The sequence below is a fragment of the Lepisosteus oculatus genome, unplaced genomic scaffold (assembly GCF_040954835.1).
Source record: "Lepisosteus oculatus isolate fLepOcu1 unplaced genomic scaffold, fLepOcu1.hap2 HAP2_SCAFFOLD_89, whole genome shotgun sequence".
Classification (NCBI taxonomy): domain Eukaryota; kingdom Metazoa; phylum Chordata; class Actinopteri; order Semionotiformes; family Lepisosteidae; genus Lepisosteus; species Lepisosteus oculatus.
Window position 1 is genome coordinate 409,442 of NW_027168427.1, and position 17,896 is coordinate 427,337.

Sequence of the window (17,896 nt, forward strand, 5' to 3'; positions counted from 1 at the left end):
TTTCATTTCAAAGCTTGTATTATATCTATGATATAAATGTTTTTTTATATAAAATTAACCCATTATGCAACAGGGGTTTGAGCAAAAGTCACTGTGAATAAGGGAATTTATCAATATTAATTAGCCGTTTCACTACATTATAGATAGCTGAAGGATTATGATACAGTATATCGATTTCGCTACAAATTGACAAGCATATTTGATGACACTTACCAAACAAGTTTTAAACAGCGGAGAAATAGTTCACCACGACGATAGCAATGCAATGTTTGACTGCATCTCCCTATGTGATATATCTGTATTTGGGTATATACAGATCACGTAATTCAGGGAGCACTGTTACGTCAGGTCACCAACCATTATTACGACGCTCATATGTCATAGAGCTCCTTAGGATGTTTGTATAATCTTTATCCAAATTTTCATATGGCCGCAGTTACGGCGTTTATTTTACAGTTAATGTAACAGGGTGTCATTATATTTTTCTGTCTTTATGGTGGCAGACCACTTAAATAAATCTGAGTAGGCGGTTTCTACAAGTGGGTCAGATAAAATATTAAATATACAGTAAAAGCTCACACCTATTCATACCCTTTATGTACTTTATATCTACAATTACGTATACTACGTATACAGTTATCGTATACTATAATACGATAACTACCATTACAAAATGTCTCCCTTTTGATTTGAAGTGGTTCTTTTAAATAAGTAAATTGCAATCACTTAGCCTACATCTGAGCTCCTAATTCATCGCGACGACGGACTGAGACTCCAGTCGGATTTGTGAGAAGGGGTGTGCCTGTTTTAAAACCGATTCATACGTCTTAAACACATGGACATAGATAGCAGTCTGTGTTATATAATTTATCTTTTTATTTGATTTAAATTTAAGTATCACATACACATTTTCAAAGTAACTGTACCCCTTTTAATTATGATCCCCATCGCTCACAGCTCCGAAGGTGAGACGAGGGCTACTTCAGATGGGATTTCCAATATTTCTCTCTTAGCTTGTATACCGGTGGAAAGGAGAGCGCTCTTAAAACGTGTTGATAGTAAGATTGGGATGTATTTGCAGTCTAGATATAGTTTTTTTAATGTTCGGAGCCGCCACAGATTCATTTTCTTACGACTGCTTTTCTGGATGACAATGACAATGCAAACGATGGTGTTAAGGCGAGGCTGTGCCTTAAGGCTCCTCTGCTTACAATGTTCAGCGCGTAAATCGCAAACGAGCGCCTTCCCTTACGATGAAAATGCAGAAAATAAGACCACGAGATTTAAACCTACGGCTTACAAATTTATGCGTAAACACTAAAACCGTATCTTTAGCAAAACTGGCGAGACAATGTGTTTTATCATTTAAAAAAGTACTGGAAAATAATTAAAGGTTATCACGATAAACAGAGGTTACTGATCTACTACTGTACGCTGTGACCAAAACTGAGAGTCCCCCGATCCTCGCAGCCTTCATGCTTTGGTCTTGGCCTGGCCGTTTTTTTTAAGATAATGGGGTCAAGTTAAGAAATTATGCAAGTTTCTAATCAAATCCAAGGGCGCCTCGATCTCCTAAACATCTTTAGAAGGCCGACGGACCACACTGCACGGTCCGGGTCCGGGCCCTGACCCGGTTCTGGATAATGCCAGCTTAAAGTGAAAAATTCTACTGTACATATTATGTTTCTTATTATGGTATATATGTATAATATAGCGCGACCGCTTCACGAAGCTAGAAAGAAAGTTATCCGCCATTTTTATTTTACCTGCAATTGAATTTGCCATTACAATCATTATTAATACCGCAGCTGCTAAATAACTTACCTAAAAGCGTTCAGATACAAAAGCACTTGAGCTGTAATGTTTGTATACTGTTGGCCCGATGACCTACTTCAAGAAGAATTGTTACATAGACCGCCAAGGACTGTCATCACACTTTACGTCATAAAGCGCTTTAAAACTTTAGACAAGTTCAACACCTCATATTTTGTACTGTTTATCATGGTAAAAGCAACTCAAAGCAATTATAAAAATGATCGAAAGGTAAAAATACAAGCTTATACGAGCTGTCGTTTTAACATTTATAACATATATTTAAACAAAACATATATAATCTATTTTAATAAAATAGAAAAGTGTTCTTAGTCTTCACTTAAAAGCTGTTAGAAGCTGCCTTTCTGACAAGAGAGTTCTGTGAGTTCCACAGTCTCAGTGCATTAAAGTCAAAACCAGTTGCTTTTTATTTCCTCTTTTACGACAGAGCAAGGAGGGTGTCCACAGACCACTGTGCACCTGCAGGCTGATATGGGGGGTAAAAAGTCTAGAAGTTAGTAAATAAGATTTTAGCACATGTTCTAAAACACACCGGACACCTGTACAGCGATGCCAACACAGTGATCTGAGCTCCTTCTTTGAGTTAAATCCTAGCATCTACATTTTTTACAAGTTGTTGCTATGGCAGAGCATGACCAGAGCATAACAGAAACCACCCATTTTCTAACCGCTTCATCCAATTCAGGGTCAGGGGGTCAGGGGGTCGCGGGGCACGGGGGAGCCAGAGCCTCAGAAAGTAATAAGCAGGAGATACCTGGGACTGGATGGTAGTCCAATGCAGGGAAGACACAGACACTCACCAATTATCCCAGAAGCCAATTAACCTACCAGTAGTTCTTTGAACTGTGGGAGGAAGCCGGAGCACCCAAAGCAAACTCATGCAAACATGGGGAGAACATACAAGCTCCATACAGATAGCACCCCAGGTCCAGAAGTGTACCCAGGGCCTCAGCACTGTGAGCTAGCAATGCTAAACGCTGGGCTACTGTGCATGCTAATTTCTAGGCATCAGGTGATCAATCAGGTAGTGTTTCTAAGATAAAAGGACACCAGTTATTTAGTATGAGATTCAAATTGACCTCAGAACAAAATATAACTTATGTTATATAACTTATATAGAACTTACTACAGCATAACTGTCTTATTTGGCTCTTGTAGAAAATATTCACAGCATGCCTATTAAACATACAGTATCTAGCAATCAGCAATCAAAATAAAAACATTTCCAAACATGGAAACTGCCCAGTTAATGAAGCATTTCAAAGACATTAATCTATTCAATAATTACAGTTTTAAGTAGATAACAGATTTATATTCAGATTACGAAAGCATCATAACAACTGCTGCTTGTGTAAGGAATCCATGAATACCACTGTACATGAGAATTCCACACCTATTTGTAATCAATACACAAAATCCTATTGAATTTCAGGTACTTGTTTATTCAGCATTGCTTGACTCCGCGGACTCCTTGTTGTTTCAATATTCTAGCAATAGGACTAATCGCCAATACAGTGCCGTTGTAATCTATTCCTTCTGCCAGCAGAGGACGGTATTCGCACAGCCAGTTCAGGATAAGATACGGTCCTCGCAGTTCACAGTACAACTGGCCAAAGCCGTATTCGGAATATGCTCTCGATAACCTCGTTTAGTTTAAGTACGGCCATATTTCATATCAACCCACAGATGCATTGCATAAACACTAGAATTCTGGTTCTACTTAAATTGACCTTATACGTTTTGGATTATGTTTAACCTTCTTCAATTTCTTCAACCATATTTTGAGATGATTACGTTTACAGAAGCAAATATTATTCAGTGCTTTTTCTTCACTCCTTTAATCAAACCCACATTTCTATAAGGAGGGCCATTGTGAAACTCCCCAAAGTGAGCTGAATTAATCTTTTATTCTTCACACCTGCGAAGTCATTCCTTCATTGTGTAATATGAAGGCCTTTCATTATTCACGTATACTACAACATCTGAAAATAATGGGTCTTGAAATAGTTGAATGAAAGAAAATCCTGAATAACTCCTCCAAATGCGTGTTACACTTTCATCAAGTACACACACTTTGAATGTGATGAACTATAAAAAGTTATTTTAACCATACCCAATGGAGCTCGGGAGTGCGATTGCATACACAATCATGTTTTCAGTGTTTGGACATCAGCCGTACATCAGAACAATCATTTCACTAACACAGCTCCGTGTTGAGTGACTTCCCTCCAAGAACACAAAGTCACTTTCCCTTAGCAATTATTGCATGGACTTAGATTATCTGCCTTCTGCATCAAGCCCTGTATTATATACGGTACAAAGCCAAGCTTTGGGATAGTGCTTTGTTTGGATCCTTGTCTTGATCCTTTTGGATCCCAGGCTGCTCATTTGCAAATGAGTTTTGACATTAATTATAGTGACTATAGCAATGAGGTGGCACTGTGGTTCACAGAGCTGGGGTCCTGGGTTCGATTCCTGGGGTGCAGTCTGGATGGAATTGTATGTTCTCCCTTCATTTGTGTGGATTTCTTCCAGGTGCTCCAGTTTCTTCCCACAGTCCAAAGACATACAGTACTAGTAGGTTAAGGTGGAACTACAGTCCCAATTTTGCAGACACAAAATTATTTAATTTCAGTCACAAAATAAAATCATTGACATTATAGAAAAACTTTACAAACTCAAAATTGAGCACAAAATCATGAATTTTGTGAAAGGACTGTAAGTTACGCCATGTTGTAACAAATTCGCATTCAAGTTCCACACAAATTGCGATGTGATGCAGCCCTTCCTGCTCACTAATCACTGTAATGACTAATGCAATGTGATGTAGGAGAGAAAGGGTATAGGTTATGCAGCAAACATTTCACTGCAAAAAACGTTCCATTCCAAGGTTCTTTATGCAGAGTTAACAATGTAGTATTATTTATTGGCAAAAACGTAAAAAAGTTGAGAGTTATATTTCCATTGGATTAAACGAGATGTATTCACAAGCCTGCTCCTTTACAATGTCATAGGGCCACAACAGATTACAGGAAGTTTTGCTGCCTCGTTCTGAATCGCAGAACATGGTAATTCTTTAACCTTGAAATGTAGTCTATTTTGTGATGTAATGATGCAATGTCCCTTTACTGAGAGCCAGCAATCAACGGATGTGTCTGATCGTGAATGGTTTTCCCTGTTGTTTGTTGTATTACTTGGTGTTGCATTTTAAGCTGTGCATGAGGCAGGACCCGGAGGCTGCTGCTTCTGCTGGTGCTTCTGCTGGGATTGAGGAAGAGCTGAGCGCCATGTAAGGCAAAGACACTGCGTTCCATTTTATCAGGTGCCTGGAGTGTAAGAGCTGCAGATAATATTGAGTCACATTAATCCCAACATATTTCAAATATTATGTAAATTAAATAAATTAAATCAAATAACTTTAAAAACTTTAAAAAAAACTTTAAAAAAATCAATCACTCTTTACCTTGCTTTTTCAGTTGTTTTAAAGGAAAATTGATGCAGAGAATGTGTGAATACTACTTTTTGATGGTTCCAAGGCCAATGTGACCTGTTCTATTGCCTGCTAATTGTACGTTCCAGGTTGAAAAATTATTTTTAGGAGGTCAAGGTGTATGAATGATAAGAGAAAAACTGAAATAACCACAGCTAGGCAAACACCAGTCCACCAAAAAAAAATCATTTAATTAAAATAAGGTAACATTTTTTTTTCATCATCATACGGATGAACTGTGCTAAATGTGTTTCTAAAAAGAAAAAGCAGGACGTGAGTCGTGAGCCAAGATCATGACTCTTTTGCTCTTCTTCACATCAGTTTTCATCTGCGAGGAGGAGGAGGAGGGCGGCTCCTGATGTGCTGACACTTGGGGATGTGCCTCTGTGCCGGCCTGGGGGCAAAGCGCCGGCCGCAGTGAGGGCAGGGCACGTAGTCGGGGTTTGGATTCGCGGGGGGCTGGGGCAGGTTCACAACTTTCCCTCCTTGCGTGATCACCTGCTGCACCTCCCTGGCCTGTTTGATGCTCCGAATGAAATCCTCGTGCTTCTGCCTCCAGTTGTTCTTTCTCAGCTGGGAACAGGAAATGAAACCAATAAAACAGCTTCCAGAAAAAGTCCAGACTAGCACTGCGTACACAGTCTGGTCGCAAACCATTCACAAGGCAAGAAAATATCAATACAGTAATAACGTAGGTTTCTGGGGCTACCTTTCAGGTCATTGGGTAGAGAGTACAATTTACGTAGTTATGGTTTTGTTTCCTGTGAGTGCTATTTGCTTGATATGTAGATTTTTACAACAGAATTCAGAAGTCACTAAGACACATTTATTCTGTCTGGCAAATGTGCCTTTGCAGCAGTTTTTCAGAAGAGTACTTCATAAAACACTTATTTATTGTTTACATTGATTTATAAGCTGAGTCTGACTCTAGGAGAAAAAAAGGGAAGCTTGGAAAGAGTTTAAGGATAGCCCTTACCACGATTGGCGGTTTAACCTTCTTCTTATGGATGTATGTCTCCAGTTCTGTTCCCTTGGCCCTGTGCTTGAAAGAGTCAAAAACCTTCCTCTTTGAATTCTGAAGCTTCTTGCAGATCTTGCTGTGTTTCTCCAGCCTCTCTACAGCAAACTTCCCGTGACACAGTTCACAGGGCACCAGCTGAGGGTTTCCACTCTGGCTATTCTCATATGGAAAATGCTCAGCGGTAGGGCGGATCAGACTTGTAGGGGACAAATATCTGTTTTCCACTGACAGAGTTTGTTCATCCAGACATGTGGTGTTATTTCTGAAGTGGGCCTGCGCGGCCTGTGCCGCTGACACGTCGCTTTCAGGGAGCCTTGCTTTCTTGAGATACTTTCTCCTTCCACAGGGGACGTCTTCTAGCCCACGGCTGCAAGGGCTCACTTGACGTCTCTCCTGATGGGAAAGCGCAGAGGGAAAGTGCGATTCTGCGCATCCGCCGTCTTCCATTGGAGAACCATAATCAAGGTTGTCTCCTCTGATAGGAAGGGCTTTCCTTGGAGTGAAGGCTTTTTGCTTCTCCATTCTGCAGGTCAGAAGAGGCACGGCCTTAGAGCGGTGGTTGGCCCATGGTCCTCTGGGGCAAAGCTCGCTCTGCCTCGCCTCTATTTTCCCTTCCGGCCACCTCTCTGGAGTCTTCCATCTCTCTCGGAACCATCCTCAGCTCCTCCTGAGCTCTGAAGAGCTTCGCCTGCATCATGGCCTCCTTCTGGCGAATCTCGTCCTTCATCATGGCCTCCTTCCGGCGCATCTCATCCTGCAGGCTGGCCTCCCTCCGGCGATGCTCCTCCTTCAGCGCGGCCTCTGCCTCGGCCACTTTTCGTAGCTCCTCTTGCAACTGAAAGTGCTCCTTCCCATTGGCATGAGAAGGGCATTGCCCTGGAGGGGTCGCCACCATGGGGAGGACAGTCCTGTCCTTAGGTTTGCGTACTCTTGAGCCCCTCCTGCCCGGCCTCTCGCAGGGCCTCTCATGACCATCCTGAGGCGGGGTGGGGGCAAACAAGGAATCACTCTGTGCTTCCGTGCGGTCCACAGCCGGAACCTCACCAGGGCCGGAGACTTTCCTGTTACCCATAGGCTTCAGGGGGTAAGACCGATCATACCCCACAATGTTCTTCTCGGGGCCCTGTTGGGTTTGGAAGCGATAGCTGTTCCCCGTCTTCTTCTCCGCAGCGTATTTGACATATTGGAAAGATTTTCTCATCTTCTGTAGAGCTGCCTCCTGCCGCCGATTGTACATTTTTTTCTCCTTTTCCTGCATCAGTTTCTCTTGGAAGGTGTCCTTCAGAAGCTGTATCTTGGGAGGCGGGCAGTACGTGGAGATCAGATCCTGTTGCCTTAAGGGCGCGGGTCGATTCGAGTCTGTGTCCTTCGGGGAGGGGGACAGAGCACCAGGCTTAGGACTGGGCTCCATTGGCAAATGAGATATGAGCTTTGTTTCCCAGGTATCTGGAAAAGGCAAAAATGGCAAATAAATGATATCCTGCACAGTCTAGTATGGTCTAATAGAAAAGAATAAAAAAAAAAAACAATTCAGGAAATACACAACTTTTTAATATTAAACCTAATGGTGTTGAATGCTGCATGCTGACTCAGTAGGAGACAGATCCTAAACATAAACATCATAATAAACATTTGTTTCCCAAATAACATTCTCAATGTTCAGAATGCTTAAAGTCATGAGCTTTTTTAAAAATGTTTAACTGAAACCTGGAAATGTGCTATTTCATTTCAAAGCTTGTATTATATCTATGATATAAATGTTTTTTTATATAAAATTAACCCATTATGCAACAGGGGTTTGAGCAAAAGTCACTGTGAATAAGGGAATTTATCAATATTAATTAGCCGTTTCACTACATTATAGATAGCTGAAGGATTATGATACAGTATATCGATTTCGCTACAAATTGACAAGCATATTTGATGACACTTACCAAACAAGTTTTAAACAGCGGAGAAATAGTTCACCACGACGATAGCAATGCAATGTTTGACTGCATCTCCCTATGTGATATATCTGTATTTGGGTATATACAGATCACGTAATTCAGGGAGCACTGTTACGTCAGGTCACCAACCATTATTACGACGCTCATATGTCATAGAGCTCCTTAGGATGTTTGTATAATCTTTATCCAAATTTTCATATGGCCGCAGTTACGGCGTTTATTTTACAGTTAATGTAACAGGGTGTCATTATATTTTTCTGTCTTTATGGTGGCAGACCACTTAAATAAATCTGAGTAGGCGGTTTCTACAAGTGGGTCAGATAAAATATTAAATATACAGTAAAAGCTCACACCTATTCATACCCTTTATGTACTTTATATCTACAATTACGTATACTACGTATACAGTTATCGTATACTATAATACGATAACTACCATTACAAAATGTCTCCCTTTTGATTTGAAGTGGTTCTTTTAAATAAGTAAATTGCAATCACTTAGCCTACATCTGAGCTCCTAATTCATCGCGACGACGGACTGAGACTCCAGTCGGATTTGTGAGAAGGGGTGTGCCTGTTTTAAAACCGATTCATACGTCTTAAACACATGGACATAGATAGCAGTCTGTGTTATATAATTTATCTTTTTATTTGATTTAAATTTAAGTATCACATACACATTTTCAAAGTAACTGTACCCCTTTTAATTATGATCCCCATCGCTCACAGCTCCGAAGGTGAGACGAGGGCTACTTCAGATGGGATTTCCAATATTTCTCTCTTAGCTTGTATACCGGTGGAAAGGAGAGCGCTCTTAAAACGTGTTGATAGTAAGATTGGGATGTATTTGCAGTCTAGATATAGTTTTTTTAATGTTCGGAGCCGCCACAGATTCATTTTCTTACGACTGCTTTTCTGGATGACAATGACAATGCAAACGATGGTGTTAAGGCGAGGCTGTGCCTTAAGGCTCCTCTGCTTACAATGTTCAGCGCGTAAATCGCAAACGAGCGCCTTCCCTTACGATGAAAATGCAGAAAATAAGACCACGAGATTTAAACCTACGGCTTACAAATTTATGCGTAAACACTAAAACCGTATCTTTAGCAAAACTGGCGAGACAATGTGTTTTATCATTTAAAAAAGTACTGGAAAATAATTAAAGGTTATCACGATAAACAGAGGTTACTGATCTACTACTGTACGCTGTGACCAAAAATGAGAGTCCCCCGATCCTCGCAGCCTTCATGCTTTGGTCTTGGCCTGGCCGTTTTTTTTAAGATAATGGGGTCAAGTTAAGAAATTATGCAAGTTTCTAATCAAATCCAAGGGCGCCTCGATCTCCTAAACATCTTTAGAAGGCCGACGGACCACACTGCACGGTCCGGGTCCGGGCCCTGACCCGGTTCTGGATAATGCCAGCTTAAAGTGAAAAATTCTACTGTACATATTATGTTTCTTATTATGGTATATATGTATAATATAGCGCGACCGCTTCACGAAGCTAGAAAGAAAGTTATCCGCCATTTTTATTTTACCTGCAATTGAATTTGCCATTACAATCATTATTAATACCGCAGCTGCTAAATAACTTACCTAAAAGCGTTCAGATACAAAAGCACTTGAGCTGTAATGTTTGTATACTGTTGGCCCGATGACCTACTTCAAGAAGAATTGTTACATAGACCGCCAAGGACTGTCATCACACTTTACGTCATAAAGCGCTTTAAAACTTTAGACAAGTTCAACACCTCATATTTTGTACTGTTTATCATGGTAAAAGCAACTCAAAGCAATTATAAAAATGATCGAAAGGTAAAAATACAAGCTTATACGAGCTGTCGTTTTAACATTTATAACATATATTTAAACAAAACATATATAATCTATTTTAATAAAATAGAAAAGTGTTCTTAGTCTTCACTTAAAAGCTGTTAGAAGCTGCCTTTCTGACAAGAGAGTTCTGTGAGTTCCACAGTCTCAGTGCATTAAAGTCAAAACCAGTTGCTTTTTATTTCCTCTTTTACGACAGAGCAAGGAGGGTGTCCACAGACCACTGTGCACCTGCAGGCTGATATGGGGGGTAAAAAGTCTAGAAGTTAGTAAATAAGATTTTAGCACATGTTCTAAAACACACCGGACACCTGTACAGCGATGCCAACACAGTGATCTGAGCTCCTTCTTTGAGTTAAATCCTAGCATCTACATTTTTTACAAGTTGTTGCTATGGCAGAGCATGACCAGAGCATAACAGAAACCACCCATTTTCTAACCGCTTCATCCAATTCAGGGTCAGGGGGTCAGGGGGTCGCGGGGCACGGGGGAGCCAGAGCCTCAGAAAGTAATAAGCAGGAGATACCTGGGACTGGATGGTAGTCCAATGCAGGGAAGACACAGACACTCACCAATTATCCCAGAAGCCAATTAACCTACCAGTAGTTCTTTGAACTGTGGGAGGAAGCCGGAGCACCCAAAGCAAACTCATGCAAACATGGGGAGAACATACAAGCTCCATACAGATAGCACCCCAGGTCCAGAAGTGTACCCAGGGCCTCAGCACTGTGAGCTAGCAATGCTAAACGCTGGGCTACTGTGCATGCTAATTTCTAGGCATCAGGTGATCAATCAGGTAGTGTTTCTAAGATAAAAGGACACCAGTTATTTAGTATGAGATTCAAATTGACCTCAGAACAAAATATAACTTATGTTATATAACTTATATAGAACTTACTACAGCATAACTGTCTTATTTGGCTCTTGTAGAAAATATTCACAGCATGCTTATTAAACATACAGTATCTAGCAATCAGCAATCAAAATAAAAACATTTCCAAACATGGAAACTGCCCAGTTAATGAAGCATTTCAAAGACATTAATCTATTCAATAATTACAGTTTTAAGTAGATAACAGATTTATATTCAGATTACGAAAGCATCATAACAACTGCTGCTTGTGTAAGGAATCCATGAATACCACTGTACATGAGAATTCCACACCTATTTGTAATCAATACACAAAATCCTATTGAATTTCAGGTACTTGTTTATTCAGCATTGCTTGACTCCGCGGACTCCTTGTTGTTTCAATATTCTAGCAATAGGACTAATCGCCAATACAGTGCCGTTGTAATCTATTCCTTCTGCCAGCAGAGGACGGTATTCGCACAGCCAGTTCAGGATAAGATACGGTCCTCGCAGTTCACAGTACAACTGGCCAAAGCCGTATTCGGAATATGCTCTCGATAACCTCGTTTAGTTTAAGTACGGCCATATTTCATATCAACCCACAGATGCATTGCATAAACACTAGAATTCTGGTTCTACTTAAATTGACCTTATACGTTTTGGATTATGTTTAACCTTCTTCAATTTCTTCAACCATATTTTGAGATGATTACGTTTACAGAAGCAAATATTATTCAGTGCTTTTTCTTCACTCCTTTAATCAAACCCACATTTCTATAAGGAGGGCCATTGTGAAACTCCCCAAAGTGAGCTGAATTAATCTTTTATTCTTCACACCTGCGAAGTCATTCCTTCATTGTGTAATATGAAGGCCTTTCATTATTCACGTATACTACAACATCTGAAAATAATGGGTCTTGAAATAGTTGAATGAAAGAAAATCCTGAATAACTCCTCCAAATGCGTGTTACACTTTCATCAAGTACACACACTTTGAATGTGATGAACTATAAAAAGTTATTTTAACCATACCCAATGGAGCTCGGGAGTGCGATTGCATACACAATCATGTTTTCAGTGTTTGGACATCAGCCGTACATCAGAACAATCATTTCACTAACACAGCTCCGTGTTGAGTGACTTCCCTCCAAGAACACAAAGTCACTTTCCCTTAGCAATTATTGCATGGACTTAGATTATCTGCCTTCTGCATCAAGCCTTGTATTATATACGGTACAAAGCCAAGCTTTGGGATAGTGCTTTGTTTGGATCCTTGTCTTGATCCTTTTGGATCCCAGGCTGCTCATTTGCAAATGAGTTTTGACATTAATTATAGTGACTATAGCAATGAGGTGGCACTGTGGTTCACAGAGCTGGGGTCCTGGGTTCGATTCCTGGGGTGCAGTCTGGATGGAATTGTATGTTCTCCCTTCATTTGTGTGGATTTCTTCCAGGTGCTCCAGTTTCTTCCCACAGTCCAAAGACATACAGTACTAGTAGGTTAAGGTGGAACTACAGTCCCAATTTTGCAGACACAAAAGTATTTAATTTCAGTCACAAAATAAAATCATTGACATTATAGAAAAACTTTACAAACTCAAAATTGAGCACAAAATCATGAATTTTGTGAAAGGACTGTAAGTTACGCCATGTTGTAACAAATTCGCATTCAAGTTCCACACAAATTGCGATGTGATGCAGCCCTTCCTGCTCACTAATCACTGTAATGACTAATGCAATGTGATGTAGGAGAGAAAGGGTATAGGTTATGCAGCAAACATTTCACTGCAAAAAACGTTCCATTCCAAGGTTCTTTATGCAGAGTTAACAATGTAGTATTATTTATTGGCAAAAACGTAAAAAAGTTGAGAGTTATATTTCCATTGGATTAAACGAGATGTATTCACAAGCCTGCTCCTTTACAATGTCATAGGGCCACAACAGATTACAGGAAGTTTTGCTGCCTCGTTCTGAATCGCAGAACATGGTAATTCTTTAACCTTGAAATGTAGTCTATTTTGTGATGTAATGATGCAATGTCCGTTACTGAGAGCCAGCAATCAACGGATGTGTCTGATCGTGAATGGTTTTCCCTGTTGTTTGTTGTATTACTTGGTGTTGCATTTTAAGCTGTGCATGAGGCAGGACCCGGAGGCTGCTGCTTCTGCTGGTGCTTCTGCTGGGATTGAGGAAGAGCTGAGCGCCATGTAAGGCAAAGACACTGCGTTCCACTTTATCAGGTGCCTGGAGTGTAAGAGCTGCAGATAATATTGAGTCACATTAATCCCAACATATTTCAAATATTATGAAAATTAAATAAATTAAATCAAATAACTTTCATTAAAAAAATCAATCACTCTTTACCTTGCTTTTTCAGTTGTTTTTAAGGAAAATTGATGCCGAGAATGTGTGAATACTGCTTTTTGATGGTTCCAAGACCAATGTGACCTGTTCTATTGCCTGCTAATTGTACGTTCCAGGTTGAAAAATTATTTTTAGGAGGTCAAGGTGTATGAATGATAAGAGAAAAACTGAAATAACCACAGCTACGCAAACACCAGTCCACCAAAAAAAATCATTTAATTAAAATAAGGTAACATTTTTTTTTCATCATCATACGGATGAACTGTGCTAAATGTGTTTCTAAAAAGAAAAAGCAGGACGTGAGTCGTGAGCCAAGATCATGACTCTTTTGCTCTTCTTCACATCAGTTTTCATCTGCGAGGAGGAGGAGGAGGGCGGCTCCTGATGTGCTGACACTTGGGGATGTGCCTCTGTGCCGGCCTGGGGGCAAAGCGCCGGCCGCAGTGAGGGCAGGGCACGTAGTCGGGGTTTGGATTCGCGGGGGGCTGGGGCAGGTTCACAACTTTCCCTCCTTGCGTGATCACCTGCTGCACCTCCCTGGCCTGTTTGATGCTCCGAATGAAATCCTCGTGCTTCTGCCTCCAGTTGTTCTTTCTCAGCTGGGAACAGGAAATGAAACCAATAAAACAGCTTCCAGAAAAAGTCCAGACTAGCACTGCGTACACAGTCTGGTCGCAAACCATTCACAAGGCAAGAAAATATCAATACAGTAATAACGTAGCTTTCTGGGGCTACCTTTCAGGTCATTGGGTAGAGAGTACAATTTACGTAGTTATGGTTTTGTTTCCTGTGAGTGCTATTTGCTTGATATGTAGATTTTTACAACAGAATTCAGAAGTCACTAAGACACATTTATTCTGTCTGGCAAATGTGCCTTTGCGGCAGTTTTTCAGAAGAGTACTTCATAAAACACTTATTTATTGTTTACATTGATTTATAAGCTGAGTCTGACTCTAGGAGAAAAAAAGGGAAGCTTGGAAAGAGTTTAAGGATAGCCCTTACCACGATTGGCGGTTTAACCTTCTTCTTATGGATGTATGTCTCCAGTTCTGTTCCCTTGGCCCTGTGCTTGAAAGAGTCAAAAACCTTCCTCTTTGAATTCTGAAGCTTCTTGCAGATCTTGCTGTGTTTCTCCAGCCTCTCTACAGCAAACTTCCCGTGACACAGTTCACAGGGCACCAGCTGAGGGTTTCCACTCTGGCTATTCTCATATGGAAAATGCTCAGCGGTAGGGCGGATCAGACTTGTAGGGGACAAATATCTGTTTTCCACTGACAGAGTTTGTTCATCCAGACATGTGGTGTTATTTCTGAAGTGGGCCTGCGCGGCCTGTGCCGCTGACACGTCGCTTTCAGGGAGCCTTGCTTTCTTGAGATACTTTCTCCTTCCACAGGGGACGTCTTCTAGCCCACGGCTGCAAGGGCTCACTTGACGTCTCTCCTGATGGGAAAGCGCAGAGGGAAAGTGCGATTCTGCGCATCCGCCGTCTTCCATTGGAGAACCATAATCAAGGTTGTCTCCTCTGATAGGAAGGGCTTTCCTTGGAGTGAAGGCTTTTTGCTTCTCCATTCTGCAGGTCAGAAGAGGCACGGCCTTAGAGCGGTGGTTGGCCCATGGTCCTCTGGGGCAAAGCTCGCTCTGCCTCGCCTCTATTTTCCCTTCCGGCCACCTCTCTGGAGTCTTCCATCTCTCTCGGAACCATCCTCAGCTCCTCCTGAGCTCTGAAGAGCTTCGCCTGCATCATGGCCTCCTTCTGGCGAATCTCGTCCTTCATCATGGCCTCCTTCCGGCGCATCTCATCCTGCAGGCTGGCCTCCCTCCGGCGATGCTCCTCCTTCAGCGCGGCCTCTGCCTCGGCCACTTTTCGTAGCTCCTCTTGCAACTGAAAGTGCTCCTTCCCATTGGCATGAGAAGGGCATTGCCCTGGAGGGGTCGCCACCATGGGGAGGACAGTCCTGTCCTTAGGTTTGCGTACTCTTGAGCCCCTCCTGCCCGGCCTCTCGCAGGGCCTCTCATGACCATCCTGAGGCGGGGTGGGGGCAAACAAGGAATCACTCTGTGCTTCCGGGCGGTCCACAGCCGGAACCTCACCAGGGCCGGAGACTTTCCTGTTACCCATAGGCTTCAGGGGGTAAGACCGATCATACCCCACAATGTTCTTCTCGGGGCCCTGTTGGGTTTGGAAGCGATAGCTGTTCCCCGTCTTCTTCTCCGCAGCGTATTTGACATATTGGAAAGATTTTCTCATCTTCTGTAGAGCTGCCTCCTGCCGCCGATTGTACATGGCGATCATTTTTTTCTCCTTTTCCTGCATCAGTTTCTCTTGGAAGGTGTCCTTCAGAAGCTGTATCTTGGGAGGCGGGCAGTATGTGGAGATCAGATCCTGTTGCCTTAAGGGCGCGGGTCGATTCGAGTCTGTGTCCTTCGGGGAGGGGGACAGAGCACCAGGCTTAGGACTGGGCTCCATTGGCAAATGAGATATGAGCTTTGTTTCCCAGGTATCTGGAAAAGGCAAAAATGGCAAATAAATGATATCCTGCACAGTCTAGTATGGTCTAATAGAAAAGAATAAAAAAAAAAAAACAATTCAGGAAATACACAACTTTTTAACATTAAACCTAATGGTGTTGAATGCTGCATGCTGACTCAGTAGGAGACAGATCCTAAACATAAACATCATAATAAACATTTGTTTCCCAAATAACATTCTCAATGTTCAGAATGCTTAAAGTCATGAGCTTTTTTAAAAATGTTTAACTGAAACCTGGAAATGTGCTATTTCATTTCAAAGCTTGTATTATATCTATGATATAAATGTTTTTTTATATAAAATTAACCCATTATGCAACAGGGGTTTGAGCAAAAGTCACTGTGAATAAGGGAATTTATCAATATTAATTAGCCGTTTCACTACATTATAGATAGCTGAAGGATTATGATACAGTATATCGATTTCGCTACAAATTGACAAACATATTTGATGACACTTACCAAACAAGTTTTAAACAGCGGAGAAATAGTTCACCACGACGATAGCAATGCAATGTTTGACTGCATCTCCCTATGTGATATATCTGTATTTGGGTATATACAGATTACGTAATTCAGGGAGCACTGTTACGTCAGGTCACCAACCATTATTACGACGCTCATATGTCATAGAGCTCCTTAGGATGTTTGTATAATCTTTATCAAAATTGTCATATGGCCGCAGTTACGGCGTTTATTTTACAGTTAATGTAACAGGGTGTCATTATATTTTTCTGTCTTTATGGTGGCAGACCACTTAAATAAATCTGAGTAAGCGGTTTCTACGAGTGGGTCAGATAAAATATTAAATATACAGTAAAAGCTCACACCTATTCATACACTTTATGTACTGTATATCTACAATTACGTATACTACGTATACAGTTATCGTATACTATAATACGATAACTACCATTACAAAATGTCTCCCTTTTGATTTGAAGTGGTTCTTTTAAATAAGTAAATTGCAATCACTTAGCCTACATCTGAGCTCCTAATTCATCGCGACGACGGACTGAGACTCCAGTCGGATTTGTGAGAAGGGGTGTGCCTGTTTTAAAACCGATTCATACGTCTTAAACACATGGACATAGATAGCAGTCTGTGTTATATAATTTATCTTTTTATTTTATTTAAATTTAAGTATCACATACACATTTTCAAAGTAACTGTACCCCTTTTAATTATGATCCCCATCGCTCACAGCTCCGAAGGTGAGACGAGGGCTACTTCAGATGGGATTTCCAATATTTCTCTCTTAGCTTGTATACCGGTGGAAAGGAGAGGGCTCTTAAAATGTGTTGATAGTAAGATTGGGATGTATTTGTAGTCTAGATATAGTTTTTTTAATGTTCGGAGCCGCCACAGATTCATTTTCTTACGACTGCTTTTCTGGATGACAATGACAATGCAAACGATGGTGTTAAGGCGAGGCTGTGCCTTAAGGCTCCTCTGCTTACAATGTTCAGCGCGTAAATCGCAAACGAGCGCCTTCCCTTACGATGAAAATGCAGAAAATAAGACCACGAGATTTAAACCTACGGCTTACAAATTTATGCGTAAACACTAAAACCGTATCTTTAGCAAAACTGGCGAGACAATGTGTTTTATCATTTAAAAAAGTACTGGAAAATAATTAAAGGTTATCACGATAAACAGAGGTTACTGATCTACTACTGTATGCTGTGACCAAAAATGAGAGTCCCCCGATCCTCGCAGCCTTCATGCTTTGGTCTTGGCCTGGCCGTTTTTTTTTGTAAGATAATGGGGTCAAGTTAAGAAATTATGCAAGTTTCTAATCAAATCCAAGGGCGCCTCCATCTCCTAAACATCTTTAGAAGGCCGACGGACCACACTGCACGATCCGGGTCCGGGCCCTGACCCGGTTCTGGATAATGCCAGCTTAAAGTGAAAAATTCTACTGTACTTATTATGGTATATATGTATAATATAGCGCGACCGCTTCACGAAGCTAGAAAGAAAGTTATCCGCCATTTTTATTTTACCTGCAATTGAATTTGCCA

At 41.2% G+C, this 17,896-nt stretch overlaps 2 protein-coding genes across 2 annotated transcripts; both read right to left on the bottom strand.

Annotated features, from left to right (window-relative positions):
* Window positions 1-5,507: 5,507 nt before the first annotated feature.
* On the bottom strand, window positions 5,508-7,346 carry LOC138236460 (zinc finger C2HC domain-containing protein 1B-like). The gene is made up of 2 exons (XM_069186802.1): window positions 6,300-7,346; window positions 5,508-5,896 (listed from the first exon to the last, which is right to left on the bottom strand). The coding sequence occupies exons 1-2, from the start codon at window positions 6,864-6,866 to the stop codon at window positions 5,648-5,650; spliced, it is 816 nt and encodes a 271-aa protein (XP_069042903.1). The 5' UTR covers window positions 6,867-7,346; the 3' UTR covers window positions 5,508-5,647.
* A 6,237-nt stretch (window positions 7,347-13,583) lies between these two features.
* On the bottom strand, window positions 13,584-15,414 carry LOC138236461 (zinc finger C2HC domain-containing protein 1B-like). The gene is made up of 2 exons (XM_069186803.1): window positions 14,346-15,414; window positions 13,584-13,942 (listed from the first exon to the last, which is right to left on the bottom strand). The coding sequence occupies exons 1-2, from the start codon at window positions 14,910-14,912 to the stop codon at window positions 13,694-13,696; spliced, it is 816 nt and encodes a 271-aa protein (XP_069042904.1). The 5' UTR covers window positions 14,913-15,414; the 3' UTR covers window positions 13,584-13,693.
* Window positions 15,415-17,896: the final 2,482 nt, after the last annotated feature.